The sequence below is a fragment of the Cervus elaphus genome, chromosome 25 (assembly GCF_910594005.1).
Source record: "Cervus elaphus chromosome 25, mCerEla1.1, whole genome shotgun sequence".
NCBI lineage: Eukaryota > Metazoa > Chordata > Mammalia > Artiodactyla > Cervidae > Cervus > Cervus elaphus.
In genome coordinates, this window is record NC_057839.1 from 6,646,139 (window position 1) to 6,668,065 (window position 21,927).

At 36.1% G+C, this 21,927-nt stretch overlaps 1 protein-coding gene across 4 annotated transcripts in view; it reads left to right on the top strand.

The window, feature by feature from the left end:
- RANBP17 (RAN binding protein 17) overlaps nt 1-21,927 on the top strand; it is a 345,605-nt gene that overhangs the window by 223,080 nt on the left and 100,598 nt on the right. For 2 of the 4 annotated variants that reach the window (XM_043887360.1, XM_043887361.1), the window contains exons 15-17: nt 9,618-9,677; nt 17,718-17,791; nt 18,809-18,889. In XM_043887360.1, the coding sequence (XP_043743295.1) occupies nt 9,618-9,677; nt 17,718-17,791; nt 18,809-18,889 (215 nt within the window). The remainder of the gene's footprint in view (nt 1-9,617; nt 9,678-17,717; nt 17,792-18,808; nt 18,890-21,927) is intronic. The other 2 variants (XM_043887363.1, XM_043887362.1) reach the window with 1 other exon arrangement.

Sequence of the window (21,927 nt, forward strand, 5' to 3'; positions counted from 1 at the left end):
CCCTGACACGCTGCAGTCCATGGGGTCATCAAGAGTCGGACACGACTGAGCAGCTGAACTGAGCTGAGCTGAGAATTGCTTGGTGGTATTAGGAAAAACACGTAGACATTAGAAACCCATGTCATTGCCTGTGGGAGAAACTGTGGGGTGTGATATGGACTAAAGAGAGACAGTCCTGCCATCATAGTCAGGTAGATAACACAGAGAAAGCAGACAGCCATCATCGTTTGTTATGATAAAGTCATGTTTGGTATGCAGAACAGCAGTGGGAACATATAGGAAGACACCTAATGTAATCTTGGGGAAGTCCAAGAAGGATTCTTGAGGGTGGGGCTTGAGGTACTTGGGATTTACTTCAGTGTTGTTTAGTACTGTGTATTACATAAGCAGATCAGTAAACTAGAGCTAGGAGTTGCATCAGTTTAGTTCAGTTCTGTCGCTCAGTCGTGTCCGACTCTTGGTGACCCCATGAACCGCAGCACGCCAGGCCTCCCTGTCCATCACCAACTCCCGGAGTTCACCCAGACTCTTGTCCATTGTGTCGATGATGCCATCCAACCATCTCATCTCCTGTCATCCCCTTCTCCTCCTGCCCTCAATCTTTCCCAGCATCAGGGTCTTTTCAAATGAATCACCTCTTCGCATCAGGTGGCCAAAGTATTGAAGTTTCAGCTTCAACATCCTGGTACAAAAAGAGGCTGGAAGTGTCCAACTTAGTATTTTCCACTTTCCTGTTCAAGATTGCGTAACAAAACCAAGAAATCTAAGTATCAGTACACTGCGGGTTGTTTAACAAATTGGTGACAATATGAATGTTCCATCCTTTGTAAGATGGTAGCTAGTAAAACAAATGAATTCTTCTGCCCCTCTCAATTGGCACCATTAAACACTGACCACTCCTACTCTTGTCAGATAGGTGCCAGATATAAGGCAAGGTTATTTTCTATGCATTGAATAAAATAGCACCTAAGAGAAAGCTTAATTTGGATATTCTATAATAAATGTCTGTGAATACATTTTTTTTTTCCTAGTGGCAAGGAAGCAGTGTTGTCAAATAGTGAAAACTGACTGGTAACCATTTCACTGTGTAATCTTGAGCAGTCTTCTAAACCCCATCTAAAAAAAATGGAATTCATGATACACCTGCGCTACCTGCTTTAAATGCACAATCTTAGTGATCTAAGGGAAACAATTCGAGTAACTAAAGATTAAAATATTTTCAGTGAGATATAGGAGGGAGAGAGTAGGACCATAGAGAAATAAAGTTCATATTTTGTCAGCTATTTTTCTTGGTTGCTAATTAAGGATTTTATCATTTTAAGTCAGCTACAGTGTAGAGAAAGCTCATGATTTCAGTAATGTGAATACTACTACTGAAAAGAAGCAAAAGATAAATTAGGAAATATACCTAGATCAGTTCAGTTAGGTTCAGTCACTCAGTCAAGTCCAACTCTTTGCGACCCCATGGACTGAAACACGCCAGGCCTCCCTGTCCATCACCACCTCCTGGAGTTTAATCAAACTCATGTCCATTGAGTCGGTGATGCCTTCCAACCATCTCATCCTCTGTCGGCCCCTTCTCCTCCTGTGCTCAATCTTTCCCAGCATCAGGGTCTTTTCCAACGAGTCAGTTCTTCGCATCAGGTGGCCAAAATATTGGAGTTTCAGCTTCAGCATCAGTCCTTCCAGTGAACACCCAGGACTGATCTCCTTTAGGATGGACTGGTTGGATCTCCTTGCAGTCCAAGAGACTCTCAAGAGTTTTCTCCAACACCTCAGTTCAAAAGCACCCATTCTTCAGTGCTCAGCTTTCTTTATCGTCCAACTTTCACACCCATTCATGGCTAGTGGAAAAACCATAGCTTTGACTAGACAGACCTTTGTTCTTTTTAATATGCTGTCTAGGTTGGTCATAACTTGTCTTCCAAGGAGCAAGCGTCTTTTAATTTCATGGCTGCAGTCACCATCTGCAGTGATTTTGGAGCCCCAAAAAATAAAGTCTGCCACTGTTGCCACAGTTTCCCCATCTATTTGCGATCAAGTGATGGGACCAGATGCCATGATCTTAGTTTTCTGAGTGTTGAGTTTTAAGCCAACTTTTTCACTTTCCTCTTTCACTTCCATCAAGAGGCTCTTTAGTTCTTCTTTGCTTTCTGCCATAAGTGTGGTGTCATCTGCATATCTGAGGTTATTGATATTTCTCCTGACAATCTTGATTCAACTGTGCTTCATCCAGCCCAGCGTTTCTCATGATGTACTCTGCATATAAGTTAAATAAGCAGGGTGACAATATACAGCCTTGATGTACTCTTTGCCCGATTTGGAACCAGTCTGTTGTTCCATGTCCAGTTCTAACTGTTGCTTCTTGACCTGCATACAGATTTCTCAGGAGGCAGGTAAAGTGGTCTGGTATTCCCATCTCTTTCAGAATTTCCCACAGTTTGTTGTGATCCACACAGTCAAAGGCTTTGGCGTAGTCAATAAACAGAAGTAGGTGTTTTTCTGGAACTCCAATGGATGTTGGCAATTTGATCTCTGGTTCCTCTGGCTTTTCTAAATCCAGTTTGAACATCTGGAAGTTCATGGTTCATGTATTATTGAAACCTGGCTTGGAGAATTTTGAGCATTACTTTACTAGCGTGTGAGATGGATACAATTGTGTGGTAGTTTGAGCATTCTTTTGGGATTGCCTTTCTTTGGGATTGGAATGAAAACTGACCTTTTCCAGTCCTGTTGCCACTGCTGAGGTTTCCAAATTTGCTGGCATATTGAGTGCCACACTTTCACAGCATCATCTTTCAGGATTTGAAATAGCTCAACTGGAATTCCATCACCTCCACTAGCTTTGTTCATAGTGATGCTTCCGAAGCCCTATTTGACTTCGCATTCCAGGATGTCTGGCTCTAGGTGAGTGATCACACCATCATGATTATTTGGGTAGTGAAGATCTATTTTGTATAGTTCTTCTGTGTATTCTTGCCTCCTCTTCTTAATATCTTCTGCTTCTGTCAGGTCCATACCATTTCTGTCCATACCTATGTCCATACCTAGGTTCTCTCCCTGTAGAGATAATATGGTTTAGAGAATATTGTTATTTATGGTGATAATGATTCCCCTCTAAAAAGCCTATGAAATGAGACAAGATTCTCATTGAACCTTTCAGAAAAGGTATCTTCCATGGATTCCTAATTGTTAATCATCATTATCAAGCTAATTTCAAAAGAAAGGGAGAAAAAGTGGATTTGAATGGAGAAATGAGTGCTAGAGAATATAGAATTTTACTTCATTTGTATAGTAGAGCATCATCTTGGAGTATATATGAAATGGATCTAAGTTGTTTGTGCTTTGAAAATTGAAACAGTGTTCATCATACATAATTGAACAAAGTTGAAATTTTGTAGGTATGAAATAAACCAGAAAAAAAAGCCACAGCTATGATAGCTATTACAGGAAATGGAGGAAATTAATAATAAAATACAATACACTACCTCATAAATACATGCCCATGATGAGATTTAGAGGATGAGAGCATTAAGCAAATACCCTGATTAATTTAACAATTTAATCCTGGAATTAGAGTACAGATAGTTCAAAATTCATTTGTACCAACCAGAAAAACAGCTTACTTTCATAAAGTAGGGTTTTTAGGCAGTTCTTTGTAGGTATACGAAGATAATATTCTCTTAAAATTTATTACTTAGCAAGACATGTTTGATGTGACTATTTCTTAAATAACCAAGTTTCTGTATCTTTTTTAAAGAAAATATATTAAGGAACAAACAGATTGGGGGCATTTTTGCCTTATATACAGTGATCTTCATCTTGCCTTTTATTACTTGTCCTAAGTAACTCCTGGGAGCTATGATTTTTAAGACTGCATGATAACTAGGTACATAGATTAGTGGGGGAAAGGGTACTTTAGTAGGTCTCTCTATTCATACTCAGTAAGATTTAGGTTAACCTTAAGTAGAACATCTTTGAATACCTTTTTGATGCATAAAATAGTGTATCAAAACATTTTCAAATAAATTTTGGAGGATTTTTAGAAAGTATAAATAGGAAAAGAGTAGTTTACTAGAAAGGCTTTTATTTTATATCAAGTCAACATTTGTGAATCACTATTTTTCCTATCAGTTATTTGGTAAAAATCCACAATTTACCAAAGTGGTTAATAGGACCCAAATATAGACATTTCATGTGATGTACCATGTAAATGTAAACCTTTGTAGTTACATGTTTTTGTAGCAAGAGAATTGTTTTAAAAGGCACGTAATTTATTAGCTATCGGTAGCTTCTTTATTGCCTTGCCGCGCTGCAGTAATAAATAAAAGAAAGTGAACTGATTTTACAAATGGCACACAAGGTGCACATTTTGTGGGAAAAAAAAGTCTTTTTTTAAAGAATTGGCATTAAATCCTTTTTTTGTGATGACAAAGAGGCTAAGAGTGCAAACTGTATTTTCTGTTTATCGAAAACAGTCTTTTTTTCTCGGGGGCATTTTTTCCTATGATCATCAAGGGATTTCAAAAGCAATAAAGTGTGGAATCATTGTTCGACTTGAACAGTATTAAAACTTAGGTTTTAATTTCAGTGAAGTAATAAGATTTGAACCTGTCTCACATTACAGCACTGTAAGGCATTTAGCAATTGTATTTTAAAAGAGGTTTTTAAGATGCAGCTCACTTGTAAGCTCACTGTCTGTCAGTAATTAATAGTTTTTCTTCAGCATAGGCTGTTGTGATCAAACCAAGAAATATCTGAGTTTTTAGTAATACATTATGATAATTGTGAGTGTTTATTCCTAATTAGTTTAAATGTCTAATAATTTTCAGCTTGTGTCTCTGGCTACTTAAAAAAAAAAGAGTGACTTTTAAAGCTACAGTGTGTCTTTAGGCTTTTAAATATATGAATGTAGGTATGCATGTATATTTCAATAAGCTTTAGTTCACTTTCAGCAAAATTATATGTCAGTTGACTCATTCTTTAACCAAGTATTGTATCCTTCAATATAATTTCCTAGTTTTTAGACATTACATCATTTGTGTATGTAGAAACAAGTGTTTTCAGATACGGTTATATGTACAGCTAAACCCAAACTGACAGTCTGGATTCTTTAGTACTCATTACTAAAACTTACTTTACTTCTCAAAAAAGGTTTTAAAATATGAGCATTTCTATTAGATCAATGTGGCAACATACTTGCTGATGAAAGATTGTAGTTACCATTTTGAATTGCTATTGAAAATAATTGCCTCTACAAAAGGAAACATCTGTATGATAGCACGTGGTTAAAGCTGCCATCAATTTTTAACATTTGAGGGTTGAGCTATGACCTTTTATGATGACTGTGAACAGTAACTGCCTCCATTAGCCATAAGTTTTGTTTCTTTATTTTAGTAGATGGCCTAGGCTGTAAATATTAGAGAATCTAAAATAAATCAACGTATTATCCTAAGGATACAAAATGTAAGAGCTATTTGTGGTTGGGAACCTTTGACAGATAGTTTGGATGAAGCAGATGATTGCCTGCCTAGCGTATCTGGTCTGCATTGCTATGCCTGCAGGCAGTTTAGTGCTATGGTTGTATATTGATGTCAGGGTTAGTACTGAGTGGCTAGCAGTGACAGATGTCTATAATTACAGGCAATGCTTCCAGTATTTCTGAAAAGCCAGCCTATGTTGAACAATTATCTTATTTCTGCCTTGCCAAAGAGCATGTTCCAATTGCTAGTATTAGAAATGGTGAATAAAGCGCTTCATCTGCTGCCTTGGGACAAATGTGGGAAAAGCACTTGGTTATAAAACGTCAATGCAAAATATTTTTTTAACATTTTGAATTAGTTCAGTTTGGTGTTTTCCTAATTTTTATCTTCCCATAATGTTTCTGTTGAAGTAATCTTGAAATAATAGAAGCACATTTGGCTACTTATTGGGATTTTGTTTTCCCTTAGGCCTGTGTATCTCCCAAGTGCCAGTATCCCTTGCTTTGCTGAATAGATTTGTTTAAGCAAAGTTGGTTTTGAAACAACTTTCTTGAATGTGAATTACATTTTTTTGACTGACTTCCTTTACAAAATTGGAAATACATTTCTATGGACAATCTCCCACACCTTCTGATAAGGAAAATTGCAAAAGGATAGACAGTGCTAAAATGTGCAAAAATACCTTAGTGCACTGGTGTCTTTACTGAGAAATTGCAATTCTCAATTTTTGCTTTAATCCTTTTTTTTTTTTAAGCCTTCAACCACTTATTGTCCTCTCCTGTCTCCACACAACCACTTCATTCCATGCTACCACTTAGCCCACTTTCATGATTCATTAGAAATGTTTTCATGCCTGATGGTCCCAGTTCCCAGCCATCTATTTTTTCCTTGTTATTTGCATTTCTGAGACACAGACAAGACACTAATACCACAGTCTCCAGCAGATACAGCTGCATCCTTACACAATACCCTCCAACGTTATATTCCTGAGGTTCCTAAAGTTCATGACACTGGGTATTAAAACATTATCCATGCTGTAAGTGATACATTCTGTATTTTCAGGTAACGTAGACTGAGAAATACTTAGGAAATAGCATTTGAGATATGTTTATCTCCAACCTTAATCTAACCTTTATTGGGTTTCTGCTTAACTCCGCTATGTGGCATTATTTATTACATTTTCTCCTTTAGTCTTCTCAGCAAAATTCCCTTTATTAGGTACAATTTTGTACCTAATCTTCCATTTTGCAGAATTTAAAAAAGGTTTTAGAAAGGTTAAAAACTTGTTCAGTGTCAGTTCCTGAGTTTTCAAGCAAATCATTATACTCTAAATTCAAGTTTGCTTTCCAGCACATCCTATTACCTTTATATGTATTTAGGCATGAGGTGGCGCTAGTGGTAAAGAGTTCACGTGCCAGTGCGGGAGATGTAAGAGACACAGGTTCGATCCCTGGGTTGGGAAGATTCCCTGGAGGAGGGCATGGCATCCCACTCCAGTATTCTTGTCTGGAGAATCCCCATGGACAGAGGAGCCTGGTGGGCTACAGTCCATTGGGTCGCAAAGAGTCAGACATGACTGAAGTGACTTAACATGCCTGCACCAGGCATGATCAGATTTAAGTGTAATGATTGATGAGACCATTATCAGAAGTTTCATCCCCATATCTGCTGTTTTACTTCCCAAGGAAAAATCTCATCCCTACAACCATAGATTGTACCTCTAGTTCTGGCTAGCCGTCCGTCAGCATTTCAACCCATGGTCTAGTATGAGAGGTCAATATTATATTCATAAATGAATGGCAGACCCTTTCTGTTCTTACTGGGCCTATCACACAAAAACTCATTTGGTAATTTAAAACTAATGATGTTCTGGAACCCCTTGTCTGTGTGCATTTAATTTAACAAAGAAAACTCAGAGAATTGGATGAATTTGTTTACCTGAATTGGGAAGACTTTGATAATTTATTGAATACAGGGATGTAAATCATCACTTAGCCCGTTAGATGAGAACTCACCCTGGAGACAAGAAACAGGAACTTGTAATGATTCAAAAAAAGGAAGATGAGGGCTCTGAAATCAGGAGCCTAAGTTGCACAATGAACCCTTGGGACAGAACATCACCTGCTGCCACAGAGCATTCTGTTTTCCTCCTGTCTCCTTTCTCATCACATTTCCTTTTCCTTCTCTGTAAAGTAGACATTATAGGTGGAAGACACAAGAGTAGGAATTAGGCTGTCTTTCATTGGGACTCTCTTCCCTCTTATCACTCTTCTTCAAACACTACTAAGGCTGCTCATGTACTAGTTTAGAACAAATATCTATTTTCCAGCAGCTAATCTAGATAAAGCACAAATAAAAGGGACTGTCATCTTGGTGTATGGCTCATGACCTTAATGTCAGACTAATGTTTGACTGTATCTTATTTAATAGTAGCGGCCATTTACTGACCACCTAGTCTAATGGCTAGTAGCTAATGTTTATTTGGTGCACGCTGTGTACTGAAAATTTTCCAAGTGCTCCTGCCAGTGCGCTGCCAGTGCTGTATGTGATACAGCGTTTGGTGACGATAGTAATAATAGCCACTCCTTTATGGAAATTTTACCATGTGCCCAGTGCTTTACATATGTTAAGTACTTTAACCCTCTCAAAAATTCTGTAAATTATGTCCTACTATATCATCCTTCTTTTATATTTGAGAAAACTGAGTTGTAGAGGATAAGCAACTTGTTCAAAATCATTCAGTAATTCATAGAATCCAACTAGTCTTGGCCTTCAGAATCACTCTTTAACCACTTTATTGGACTGCTTTCTAATTTGTGATATTTTCGTTGTGATATTCTTTCCATTTATATATAAAGAAAGAGGCTCTTAGAGGCTAACTAATTTTACTAGAATCATAGGCTTGATTCATTAAATCAAAATATTTATTGAATGCCTTTTACCTGCCAAGCACTGTGCTAGACTCGCAAGGAGCAGTCTCATGCAGAGTCCCATGTGCATTGCACTACATATGCATTCTGTTTCCTCCTGGTTGAAGTTACCTAAAATATGTACTGGGTTAGCTTGTTCATTTCTGTCTTCTTACTGAGAGAAGAATATTCTTCCTGGGCAGCTGCTTGGTTGGTTCTTGGTTCACCAGTTAGACTTCTGCATACATTATAGCTAATTTTCACCATAAAAGTATTCAGTAGGAAGGCTAGGATGGAAGCAGTACTTAGCCTATTGCTGCAGATATTGCCTCTTCAGAGAAACCGCGATATTAGTGTTTGAAGACATCAGAAGTCCATCAGAAGGTGAACTCTGATCCGTTGCATTTAGGGTAAGCTGAAGTTTTCACTAACTAGGCTAGGGAGAGAGACAGAAAGTAAAAGATACAAAGGACTATAGGATCAATGTTTTTGAGTAAAGTTTGAGAATGTAATAAAAAGATGAAAATAGCTGATTTGAAAGAGTAATAAAAAATATAGATAGTCATTGGTAGCCTGTTTTGTTCTTTGAGCTGTTATTCCTTTACTCTTTGTATCCGGTTTTACTTCCCAGAGGGATAGAGAGTTGAGTGGGAGGAACATACAGAAGTTGTTTTGAATGTAGGAAATGGGACATATTTCGGAGAGGCAATATGGAAGCAGTGTGTGTGTGCAAGAGTTGCATTAAGTGGTGGAAAACTCAGTATGATTTAAATGACTACTGAAGTAAGTTTCACTCATTAAACATGTACTTTTACCCATCAGAAGGTGACTTGGCCTACTTACATCATTAGCCCCATTGCCACACTTGCATAATGAGAGTGCCTCATGGGAAACAACAGTACTAAGAGATCCTTAAAAATAGTTCTGTCAGTTATTATTTATAATTTGTTCTTCTTTAGGGCTATACTTTAATAATTGGTTTCTTAAATTATTTCATAGAAGCAAACCCATTGTAATCCATATAACCACATCCAGGCTTTGAACAGCACTTCACCGTGCCTCTGCTCATAGCCTCCAGAATAAAATCAAAGTCCCATGAATATTTTAAGTGACAGCCACAAAGATCCTGAGCCACATTCTCCTTGTATCTGAAGTTGGGAAGGCCTTCTGCTCTTCCCTTATCCCTGAAATCAGGTGGCAGGTCCCTAAACTCTGTGCTTTTTAGGTTGTACGCCTGAGGAGTGATGTGTCCAGAGTTCCAGAGAAGGCTTGGAAAGTAGTTAAGGTGAGTTGAGCTGCTGGTTCTTGTGGTAGATCACCAGTCTTTATGCTTATCTCACCACACCCCTAGATTCTTTTTATTAAAATGGGCACATTCACAGTGATAAGTGTAGGGGAACATGGTCTTGATTCTTTTTGTTTTCCCACTGTGTAATCCTACAATGTGCATGTTTTATAACCGAATGTTTAATAGTCAGCTAATAAGCAGTATTAACTGTGAGGCCTCTGTTTGGTGTGATAGTGTGAAAGCAGCCTAGGTTTCTTGATTATAACACTTCTGAAGTGGCCAATTCTAGCCAGTTATCCATGGACAGAGGAGCCTGGTCAGCTACAGTCCACAGGGTCACAAAGAGTCAGACACAACTAAGCAACTAATACACACTTTCTATTCACACCTGAAAGGATTAAGTTGTATTAGTTTACACTGAATAGCATCTCTTAATTGCATGGTATCTAGAGCACATGTGTCTCTTGTGCCAGAATATGTTTCTGAACACCACCTTTGAAAGGTATAAAGGATTAAACAAAATCATTTACTTCCCAATTCCGCACCCTCTAACAGACTTTATCTAGCATCAGTTCTTTGCTCCAGAATGTAATCATGTCATCTTATAAATTTGCTATTGCCAAGAATTCTAAATCTTGAAATGCCCCCTTTAAATTACGATCTCAAAGCCTTCTACCAAAATTAATCAAGATTTCTTCTCATAGCCTTGTGCCATAGGCATGGTTAGCCTCTTATTGTATGCACTTGGAAAGATAATATATTTACCCTAGACTCTACCATGGCTTTAGCCACAGAGACTAGTTTAACAGAAGCTTGGCCCCAGACATGGAGCGAGTTGGCAGCCATCAGGAGCAAAGCTGTGTCAGGACGAATGTACACTCCCCGTCTTCTCTGGTTGGCTTTCAGCTGGTTGCACCGCAGGAGTCTTTCTATGGACTGTGTGTCCTGTGACCAGTAACTGGTGCTCTCGACCCAGCTCCCTCTTGGCTAGTGAAGGCCTGTCGGGAGACATTAGGTTCCTGCTGGTGGAGATCCTTAGTCATTGGCTCCCTGAAGGAAAATGAGGCAAACAGCCAGCTTCTGTTGAACAGGTGGTAGTTAGACCTTAGATCTGGTCATGGCTGGGAAGAAAAGAATCTCTCCAAAATTACCAGCATTACTGGCTTTCGCACTGTACCTGTACCCCTCCTTGTAATAAATGATTGTTTAGAAACTAATCCAAAATTCTCTCTGGCAGCATCTGGGGCCCTTCCTTAGCTGTCTGGATTTGGGCCCAAGTTAGGAATGGAAACCCCACTGGGGTGCAAGCAAAAGAGGAAGCATGTTCTTAGGCATGCATCAGTGGAGGCCCCTACTGGGAGAGGGGATTATCACAAGGCAGCAGGCAGCCCTGCACCCCAGCCTGCTGAGCTCATGCTTTGTGCCACAGGATGTGGAGCGAAGGAAACGTGAGGCCAAAGTGACCGCTCCAAGTTTTCTTATACAATAGCTTATTCAAGCAGATTGGGAACGCCTCTTAAGAGATTTGTTAGGTACATGTCCCCTTAGCAAGATGGCCACCACAGATGGTAGGTTCAGATATTCTAACTGAAATAAATTCTTAACATTCATATTTATTTTATTTTTCCATAACCAGCTTTTGTTTATCAGATGTCATTCTGTATTCAAACTGAATGAGGCAAGCAGATTCCTAATCTTTTATTACTTGGTTTCCAATATAAATTATGGTTTTAAAATTAACTTTTGGCAAGAGATTGTTCTACCTAGTTTTGGTCCTGTATCTTGTGCTGTTGTTTTAAATGATATGGAAAAATTAGCCAAGATTAACGTGGCTCTATTCAGTATCACTAAGTTTATGTATTTAATATACAACAGTTGATTCTTGTACCATTAATTCTCTTGGTCACAAGTTAATTGTGATGATCATGTTTTATTCTGCTTCAGACATTAACAAGGGAGCTCAATATCTTTAGTTCCAAGCTGCTTAGATCCAAGTCATTAAATGCTCTGTTAGTTTCCTCTTATACCTTTCCTTTTATTCCCTCCCTTCCCTTTCTGTTTAATGGGTCTCATATAGAGAGCACTGCATTAGCCTTAAGGGCACTTGAAGCCTGAGAAAAATTGTGGAAATTGGTTTCTTACTCATAAGAAGTGAGTTCATACTCAGTTCCAAAATTATTTTCTAAGGAACGTTAATGTTTTTATTATATTGAATCCTCTCCAGTGACAGATTGTTCAGTTAAAAATCTTGATTTATAAGTCATTTCAATAGATTAAAACTATACTTTAAAATTTATAATTGAGTTTTTAAAATTTTATGGTATCAATTTTGTATTAATGGATGTGAATTCTTTTATACTAAATTGGTTCAGGAAATATGTCATTTGGTGGCAAAATATTTTGTTGATTTCCACAGCACTACTAATTTTCTACACTGAGCCTGCTTATAAAAGCTCTTTGAGAAGTTATAACATCTTGAGCATTTATAGAAGGCCCAAGGGTATTAACTTATTGTAATTTTCTGAAGATTCATTATCCAAAATCTTAATTCATTATAGCAGCTCTTATGAAAACCTATAGAACCAGTGTTTTCTCTTATTTTCTTATTTGTGCAGGATGAGAGATTCATTGTTCTTTTTAATTTGTTTCATGTGGTGCTTTTGAGTACATTTCATAGAGGGCTGTTATTGAATTTCTGTGACTGTCATTATATATCCATACAACCTTTAGGAACTAATATTCTGGGTTTCCCAGTCCTGTAATCTACTTCAAATTTAAGGATTGACATAATTAGTTTCTTCAAAGTTATAACCAGAATGTTAGAGACAACTCTGCAGATACCCAAGACCAAGGATTAGGATTGGAAAAAAAGGCAATTTAAAAAATTATCACAGCGCATGCTTTTGTTCTTTATTAAATTTATAGCTCAAAATCTTATTGCTGTTTGTGTGTGTATTCCCTTGTCTGGTTTTCTTATCTTGTCTGGCTTCTTTTTTAAAAACCAGATTAAGATCATTTCAACTACCTGCATATGCTCACACGATATTTGTCACTTGGTTAGTTTAGAAATTAAAGAACGTATTGGGTCACTGAAGCATTATACATGTATCCAAATGTTCTTTTCTGAAGTTTAAAAGAAGCTCTACAGTAAAATGAATAGAGATAAGAAAACATATTAAGATGGTGTTTTAGGAGCATGCCTTCTTATGTCTGCAATAATGGTAATTTCTTATATTTCTAATGACTTCCTGTATTTCAAGAACCAACGAAATGGGTGACTGGTTAAAATGTGTAATATTCCTAGCTTCTAAGATAATGACTATCTAGAAGTAGAAAGAATTTGGGTTTGTATCATGAAAATTTGAAGCCTTATGCTCTTAAATGCCATTTCTAACCATGATTAGAATGTGTTAATTGGGACTTCCCTGGTGGTCCAGTGGTTAATAATCTGCCTTGCAATGCAGAGGACCCAGGTTCAATCCCTGGTCTGGGAACAAAGATTACACATGCTGTGAAGCAACTCAGCCCGTGTACCAGAACAGAGATCCCTGTGCTGCAGCTAAGACCTGAAGCAGCCAGATAAACAAATACGAAAACATAATGGACTGAACATACATAAAGATTTCGAAGTTAATACAAATTGTAGGGGGTTTTTTGGTTTGTTTTTACCTTTTTTCTGTGTGAAAGTCTTCAAGGTAAGCACTTACCCTTCTGCTGCTTTTTATGTAATCGCTTTTCTCTTGGAAAGGTAGTAGCTGACAATACTAGCATATACTAGAAAGGGTTTGGAGAAGGAAATGGCCACCCACTCCAGTACTCTTGCCTGGAAAATTCCATGGACAGAGGAGCCTAGTGGGCTACAGTCCATGGGATTGCAGAGTTGGACACGACTGAGCACATGCATACATTAGAAGGGGCCCCTGAAAGGGGTTGGGAAGGGAAGCAGCATTTGTTGAATAGTACTAAATGCCAGGTTCTGTTAGGTACCATCATTTAATCTTCCCCAAAGCCCATAAAGTAGGTCTTATTATCATTCTTGTTTTTCAGATAGGAAACCAAGATTCAGAGACTTTAACACCTAATTAATGGCAGAACTCAAATCCAGTTATCTTTGGGGCCAAAACCTATGCTTTTCTGTGTTGCTAAGTTTATCAAGACAGTGTACTAAGTACTTCTGGAAATGTAAAAAGAAAATAGACATTTTCCCTGGCCTCAGGCAGCATTTGCTTGAAGTAATGGAGGAAACACATATTAACATGGAAAATTATTAGTACAGCAAGGTCATACTCTGTTATGTGAAAAGTGACACTAATCGGCCTGCAACAATGGATGCTCGGAGTATCCAGAGGAGGAGAGAGAGCTCTTCTTAGTGAATCTACAAGGAGAGCTGCTTCCTGAAGTATTATTCAAGCATTGAAATTACTTCTTTCTATAGTAAACAACAAGGATCTACTATATAAGCATAGGGAACCATGTTCAATATCTTGTAATTATCTATAAAAGAATCTGTATAACTGGATCACTTTGCTATATACCTGAAACTAACACAGCTTTGTAAATCAAGTATATCTCAATTGAAAAATGATAATGATTTTTGAAAACTACATCTTTTTAAATAATGAAACTTTGCAAGTGGTCACCTGAGTGGAATTTGGAATGTTATTTTTGCAGAAAAAAAAGTTTTTTGTATAAAAACACACCTTTTTTTGTTTGTTTGTTTTTTCCTTTTGTTAAAATAATTATGAATGAAATGGAATCGGCCAAAATGTGCATTTTTGTTACACATTCAACAGTTATTGAGTAATAGGGATGCAAGATGAAAGAGTATTATGTCTGTCCTCAAGGAGTTTGTAGTCTAATGGGAAAAGCAGCCGTCTTTAAAAAAGAGAGAAAGACACAGATTGACAGGCAAAAACTAGATTACAATGTGTGCATCTCTGACTGTGTGAAATATGTAACCAAAGGCATAACAATTTATTCAACTCCATTGTATCCTTCAGAGAAAGATAGGCAACACAAATGGGCTTATTAGTCTTTTATTTCTTAGGTATTTGCTTATTTTTCACTATGATCAAATTATCTTAATTGATTATGAAATAAAAGATTAGGAATCTATGAACTGAAAGTGAGCCTTTTTCCTTTTCTTTCATTCCTATGCCAACTCCTGTATATTTCCTTAAAATGAGTATGTATTGTGATGTAGTTTCTTGTTGCTGTCATAAAAATTATTTTGGGTGAAGTGATAGAAGTTTTAGAAAATGTTGAAAACACCTAAATACTGTGTTAGAATTTTTCAGTAGAAAACTTTCATTGAATTGTGCTTTATGATAAACAATTTTATAGATATTTGCTCACTGGACAAATTAGTCCTCACCCCCAAATTATGTGTATGTATGGTATAACTGCATTTCAAATGTTTAAATACATTTTCATATTATCTGCATGCTCTCTGAATTCATGATAAGGTACCTTGGAAAATGTGAGATGGTCTTTTAACAGAAATGCAGTAATCATACATTGATTTTAAATGACCCTGTCACACGTGAAAACAAATCAGATTGTTGCTCTTAATGAGCTTTTCAATTTACTATTCAGTAGATCAGATAAGTGGATTTAAGAGGTAATGATCCTGTTTAGTACTCAAGCTTGACTGTCAGATCCTAGTAGTGGAGAGTAATCCCTAGGGACAAAAGCGTTGACACAGTTCTAGATGGGATAATGGGAATCAAAGCTAATGGATGATAAAAGGAATGGTGCAAGTTACAAGGATAATTGTGGATTAAAGCTCTGCCATGTGTCAATGTTGACTGTTTTTTTAGCATCTTATTGGGTCATATCTGATGCTTTGAGAAGCTGTTTTGACAACAGAGCACAATAGACCAGCCTGCTTAGATTCTTTCTTTCTTAAATGCCAGAGACACAACAGAAAACTTCCTTATAGAAACTAGCAATTTAAAAATATTTTTAACATGTTTAAATGTTTAAAATCACATTTTTGTTATTTTTATTATTCAATGTAGCATGGGGCAAAATCAAATTAATTTGATCTTTGCCATAAAAAAGAGCATTTGTAAAATCTTGAAAATGTAAAATTTTATTTTACAAAAATAGAATGTAGTAGGCGATATGGACACCCAAACAATTACAGTGTGAAAAGCACCATGCTAGAGAAATGGACCAGATACTATAGGAACATAAAGGAGAATGCAACTTATCCTACCTGGAAATGGAAGGAGAATTCAGAGATGACTTCTCAGTGAGAATCAGAGGAACAGGAAGAAGAAGGCTGGTTCAGAAAAAATAAACAGCTTGTGAACATATAGAGCTCTGTAATTGCATGACAAGCCTCAGCGTTTCGAAAGTATTTCATTGTGACTTTAAGTTGCGGGAAATGATAGAAGATGAGGTAGGTTGGGGCCAAGTTGTGAAGGGCCCTGTGTGCCATAATCATATCAATATCAGGTTTTCCAAGGGATCAAATTATTCCCATTCACCAGAGATTTTAGATCATGTTGAGATAAGGGAAACTTCCCTTTTTACAACCATTCTTCTTTTGAGCCTTCTATGTGCTGAAAGGTTTCTGTTGATTGAGGATTTGATGGTAACTAACTTCTGTAGGTTCTTTCTCCCTAGCTCCCTCTTTCCAGCAGACATCTTTCAAAAACAGTGATAGCTTTGATCTTACAAGAGATAAAGGCCTATTCTCATGAGCAAAGTCACAGATAGTGGAATTGAAGTGCTTTTTAATCAGGGCTCAGAAGTTAGCAGAAGTTAACAGGAATCTGAGTCTCCATCTTCCTTTCTTTCTTTCTCCCCCAGCTTCTCTCCACCTTTCTGCCCCGTCTTTCACCTGCCCACTTCCTTTCCATCTTTTTCTTCCCCTGATTCACTCTACTGGCCTGAGGAGCTTCTGGTCATAGGACTTAAGTCAAAAGCTTGGAACACAAACTTCTGGTTAAATAATGTTTAAAATCCAAACATGAGATCTCTGCAATTGGACCGCTTTCCTCCCCTATATTACCATGTAACTCTGGATGATGTGTAGTGTCCTGTGATCTCACCTTCACAACCAATGACATATATCAAGGTAGTGTTTACATATGAAAAGCAAAAGGCAGAATAAGTGAAAGCTAAGTTGCCATACCATAGGAAAAAGGCAGATCAGGAGAAAGTAAGAGAACAGAATCACAGGGGGTCAAATCAGAGATGAGAAATCCCGTACAGCTGGTGTCTGGCAGAGAGAACCTGGAATCACACCAGAGCATCAGGGAGTGTGAAGGTGTCAACCCACCTCTCAGCTTTGCCAGGCTGTTAGGGAATATTCCATTGGCTGCCAGTGGCATTTTCCCACTTGCACTGGGATATGTATTTATAAGCTCAAGTTGGCTGCGGTTGGGACTGAAATGTTACACTCCAAACTCTGCAACCAGCACCCCCTAATGGGAAGCTTAGTGGGTTATCAGGCCCCAGTGTGTTCAACAGAGAATCCCTGAGTCTGGGGTTTCAGTCTCAGCATGGAAAGTAAGACCTATCTCTATATTTGGGGGAACTTGTTGAGAGAGATTTGAGGAGAATTTCTATAAATTCTTCAACTTCCTCTTATTTTTGTAATCCTTATTTTTATAACTGCCTAACATAATCCTAAATTATTTGATGGCTTGGCAAAACCTGGAATAGATGTAAATTTTTTAAATGTTGGAATCTTTTATTGAGGCACTCTACTTTCCAGCCCATCTTTGAGATGACTTTGTTACCACTTTGAGAAAAAAGAAATCATGTGGTATGCTGAGACTAAAATTAGTAGGTGAATGTGGGTTTTTGTGGGTGTCTATATATTTCAAATAAGGGAAGTGCTTCCTGGAGGAAAAAGAGGAGTTAGAAAAATTTTTTTTAATCTCTTATTCTGTTCTCCCCACTTGTTCCCTGCATCATTGTGAATATAACAGCATATTAAATCTTTACATTTATTCAGTTTGAATAGTCTGTAGAAAATATACATTAATGATAAACTTTTGACAATTAAATGTTTTCATGCAGGTATATGCCCGTATGTCAGAAGTCTTAGGAATAACAGATGACAACCATGTTCTAGAAACATTCATGACGAAAATGTGAGTCCCTGCTTGATTCTTCGATTTTTCTTTTGCTGTATTGCTTTGATCTTCTTACTATGCTTAAATATCTTCATAAATATTAATTTTTAATAATAGACTTTTAAAATTATGCTTTAATTTTAGAATGGTAGCATTATTCTTATCTGAAATTTAATTTCACGTATTTAAAATTCACCATCCAAAAGACATTGTTATTTGTCAAGGTAACCATACAACTGCAGTATGCAGTATCAAAACAGTTTTGAGAAGTTTACAGACTTTGTTGAACTTCAGTTCAATGGGCAGCCTTTTTAAAATTAAAAACAAAGTACTCAATTTTAAAGACCAACTCAAGAGATTATTACAAATTGGAATCATTGAGAGAGATTTGGTTGCCTTCAAACAGGGCATTCATTGATTCCAGTAGAAACCTATGGCTATCAGAGACATGTTCTTGGAAACTGTCCTTAAATTATCCTTGTAATATTAGTAGAATTAACTAGTTTCTTGTCAAGAAATAACATTGTACACTTAGCCTAAGGTTCTATGCCTCCACTTGACACCTTACTTCCTCTGTGTAACAGATAGATAGCACTGTCTTACTTGCAGAGAACAAAGCAAGATAAACAAACATGATCATAAGAAGTAAGTTTTGGAACCCCAAATTTGATGGTTCGTTTCTTGGCAGTGAGTGTATGTCTCTACTTGACTTCCTTTGAAACTCCTATTGTCACTCCCTACTGTGTTTGTTTTGGATACAAACTTAATGTTTCTTTTGTGAAACATCTAGGCAAGTTTAATTTACAAAAATAAGTTTATAGAATAATAGACCATTTGGAGAACAGTGTTTCTTGTGCATCGATTGTGTATAATTTTGAACATGAAATGAAAAGAATAGAAAATGTTCCATTGGTATTTAAACCCATTTCATGAGATATTTGTGTTGTAGGTCAACTTGAATGATGTGTATTTCCATGTTCTCCCTACACAAACAAATAACTTAATTATAATTAAAAATTTTTTTTTCATATTTAGTGTTACAAACCTTAAATACTGGGGAAGATGTGAGCCTGTAATTTCAAGGACGCTTCAGTTCCTAAATGACCTTTCTGTTGGATATCCTTTTTACTATACCTGATAATGTATATAAACAAACCTAACTGGTGCATTCTGTTGGCCAGGTTATTTTCCTTATTTGTAATTTTTCAAGTGTTTTTCCTACGTAAAAAGCCTTTCATTTAGCCTTATCTATAAATGCATAATTTTGAAAGATTTATATTAGCTACATAATATGAAACATTTTATTCAGAATCACAATTGAATTTATATGGATATATAGATTTCCAACTAGCAAAAGTTACATTTATACCCACCCAGGTTTATAAATGGATACGTTAGAAAGTAGGCAACCACATGTGTTTTAATCCATGATTTTTCATAACTGTCAGGATGGTGTTGTTTTAAAATAACACATATAACTAATCCTAAGAAGATCAATATATTCTAAAAACTGTTATTTTATAAAAACTGAATTCCTAAGAGTCAGTATTTCTTCAGTGTTCATTTCAATTGAAATGAATTTTATTTTCTCTAGTTAGTAGGCACAAAGGAGTAACAGAAAGGGAATTATAAGGCTTTTGACCACTTCCTTGATTGTTTCCTCTACCAAATCAACATCTTGTTTACTCTAAAATAAGATTTCCCATTACACATTAAATGTTTAGGTCTCTCTTTACCAGATTTTTAAAATCTAAAACCAGAATCATCCTTTCTTATTAGATCATAGTTGATAGTGTTGTAATGTTTCTACCAGTGAGAGAGAAGCATGTTGATTATCTTTTATATGTTAACTATCAAATATATAGGAGTTATGAAAAATAAGTGTTAGTTTAGTTAACCACTAAGATTAGCTGATATTTTAATATGAAGACAGCATTCTGAAAATGGGTGGCATTGGATGGAAATCTTTAATGTGGGTTCACTCCAGGAATATGTTTATATTAGTTAAGTTTTAAATTGTGTTCCTTTGCAAACCATAAAAGATTTCCAAAGTATTAGACACCCACTTTTGTGCTGGAATTTAATATGCAACTTTTTATTGGAAAATAATCGTCCTTGTCTGGCAAAATCCACCATGCAATATTTCTGTTAGTAGGTATAATGCAATAAAGACAGGGAGGGCTATTTATCACTACAAATTTTGAGGATTTCAGGATTCTTTTTATTATTTTAATATATTTCTTTGATATTAAATCAGAAAAATGATAAATTACACCTGTCCGGGCTGCTTTTCCTTTTTACTGGAAAGTGATGTACAACCCAATTCCAGTGGTCATTTTGGCTTTTTAAGATATGTATTTTTTCTTATTAAAAAAAAAAACTCATCCTGTATTTTTTTAATAATAATGCTGAAATACTCTTTATTTCTAACATATGAAGTGGTTTATAAGTACTTCCTAGTATTGCAAACTCTGGCCTTTTCACAATGTATTACTTTGAGAGCATATTATCTGGAAAGAAGCCTATGTTATTTTATGGCACATATCTGTGTTTAGATTTACCCTATTTTTTAGGTTGAAATTGAAATCTAATATAAAATTAATTTGATTTGTATTCTTTTTTGTTTAATTTACATAAGGCCTAATTTATTTGTACCTGCCATTTAAGATCCTTTCCTATCATTTACATCTTTTATATATTCTTTAATCCTGACTATAATCTTTTATTTTACAAGTCACTTATTGCTTTTGAACACTCCTTTTTGAAGTTAATAAAAAATCACATTTTCCAAAAGCTTATTAGATAAAAGTTTAAAAGCTGTAGCATTTTAAACCAAGGGATGGGCATAATTTCAACTTGGGTGCATTGATTTATATTTTTTAACAATTATTTCAGGTTTGCATATTTAGAAATATATATTAACTCAATTTGATTTCAGTGCTCAGTTATTTGAATTATAAATCATTATGTCCCTTCTAGCTGATCAGTCATGAAATATCTTTGAATTCATTTACATAATGGAATATGTGAGTGGTGTATCTATTTCAGTGCAGTTGCTGGTTACCTAATGCATGTTTTGTTGTTTCTAATCGATTTCTTTATTGTAATGTGGTTTTAAATCCTGATTTTAAAACAATACGTTATTTCTGTGTTAAAAATAAGATGGCTCAGCGATAGAAGCAGTTATGCAAGATAAAAATCATCACCAACTGACCTTTATAAATGGAAATCTGTTTATATATTAATATTCAAAATATTTGTATTGAAAATACTAGTAACAAATAAATGAAAAGCATGTTATCTTACTGTAAAATTTTTTAATGTTTCTTATTACTTTTATAATGCATGTTTTCAAATAATTATTGCTTTGTTTTTTGTATTTTGATCTTCTTCAGCATGAATCTTACTCATTATTTATGGTCCTCAAAGCCAGTCTCTGAATTTTGGTGTTCTTCTATCTGACTGCTTGTTTAGGAATTGAAATCACAAAGGTCCTCATTTTTAGGAAGTACTAAAAAGCCTCATGTTTATTTACCTAAGGCAGTCTTCTCAAACTTTAGTGATAGAATTTCTGGAGTTCTTGTTAAAATACAAATTACTGGGCCCCACTACCCCCAGAGTTTCTGTTTTAAGACGTGTTAGACCGAGGCCTGAGAATTTGCATTTTCATTAGTTCTCAGCTGATGCTGGTGGCTCACAGACCATATTTTGAAGACTTCTGCCTTAAGTTAATTAGAAAATAGAACTGAATGCCCTCAACAGAAAATCTGAATATTTCTCCTAAAGAATTCTCTGAGGGAATTTGCCTTCACTTAGAAAAGGCAGATTTGACATTTTTAGAAATAGTCTAGTTTTCTAAATAATAATGTGTGTGAGGAGGCTACCATTTTGTTAAGTGCCCAGATTTTAACTGGAAAGCCATTGTTGCATTTTTTCCCAAGGTTTCTGTTGGTAAATATGAAGCTTTCTAAATTGGCAAGTTTGTTGTAACTTTAAAATCCATTGGCCTTTTTGAGAAAAAGTTTGTTCTCCCAGCAGATTCATTATATGTGGCGTATACGACAAATTTAGCAAACATATCTAGTAACTTTTTAATGTACTTTTTCATTTTCCAAGATTAAATTTCAAGAATTCCAGATTCTAAATAGCTTTTT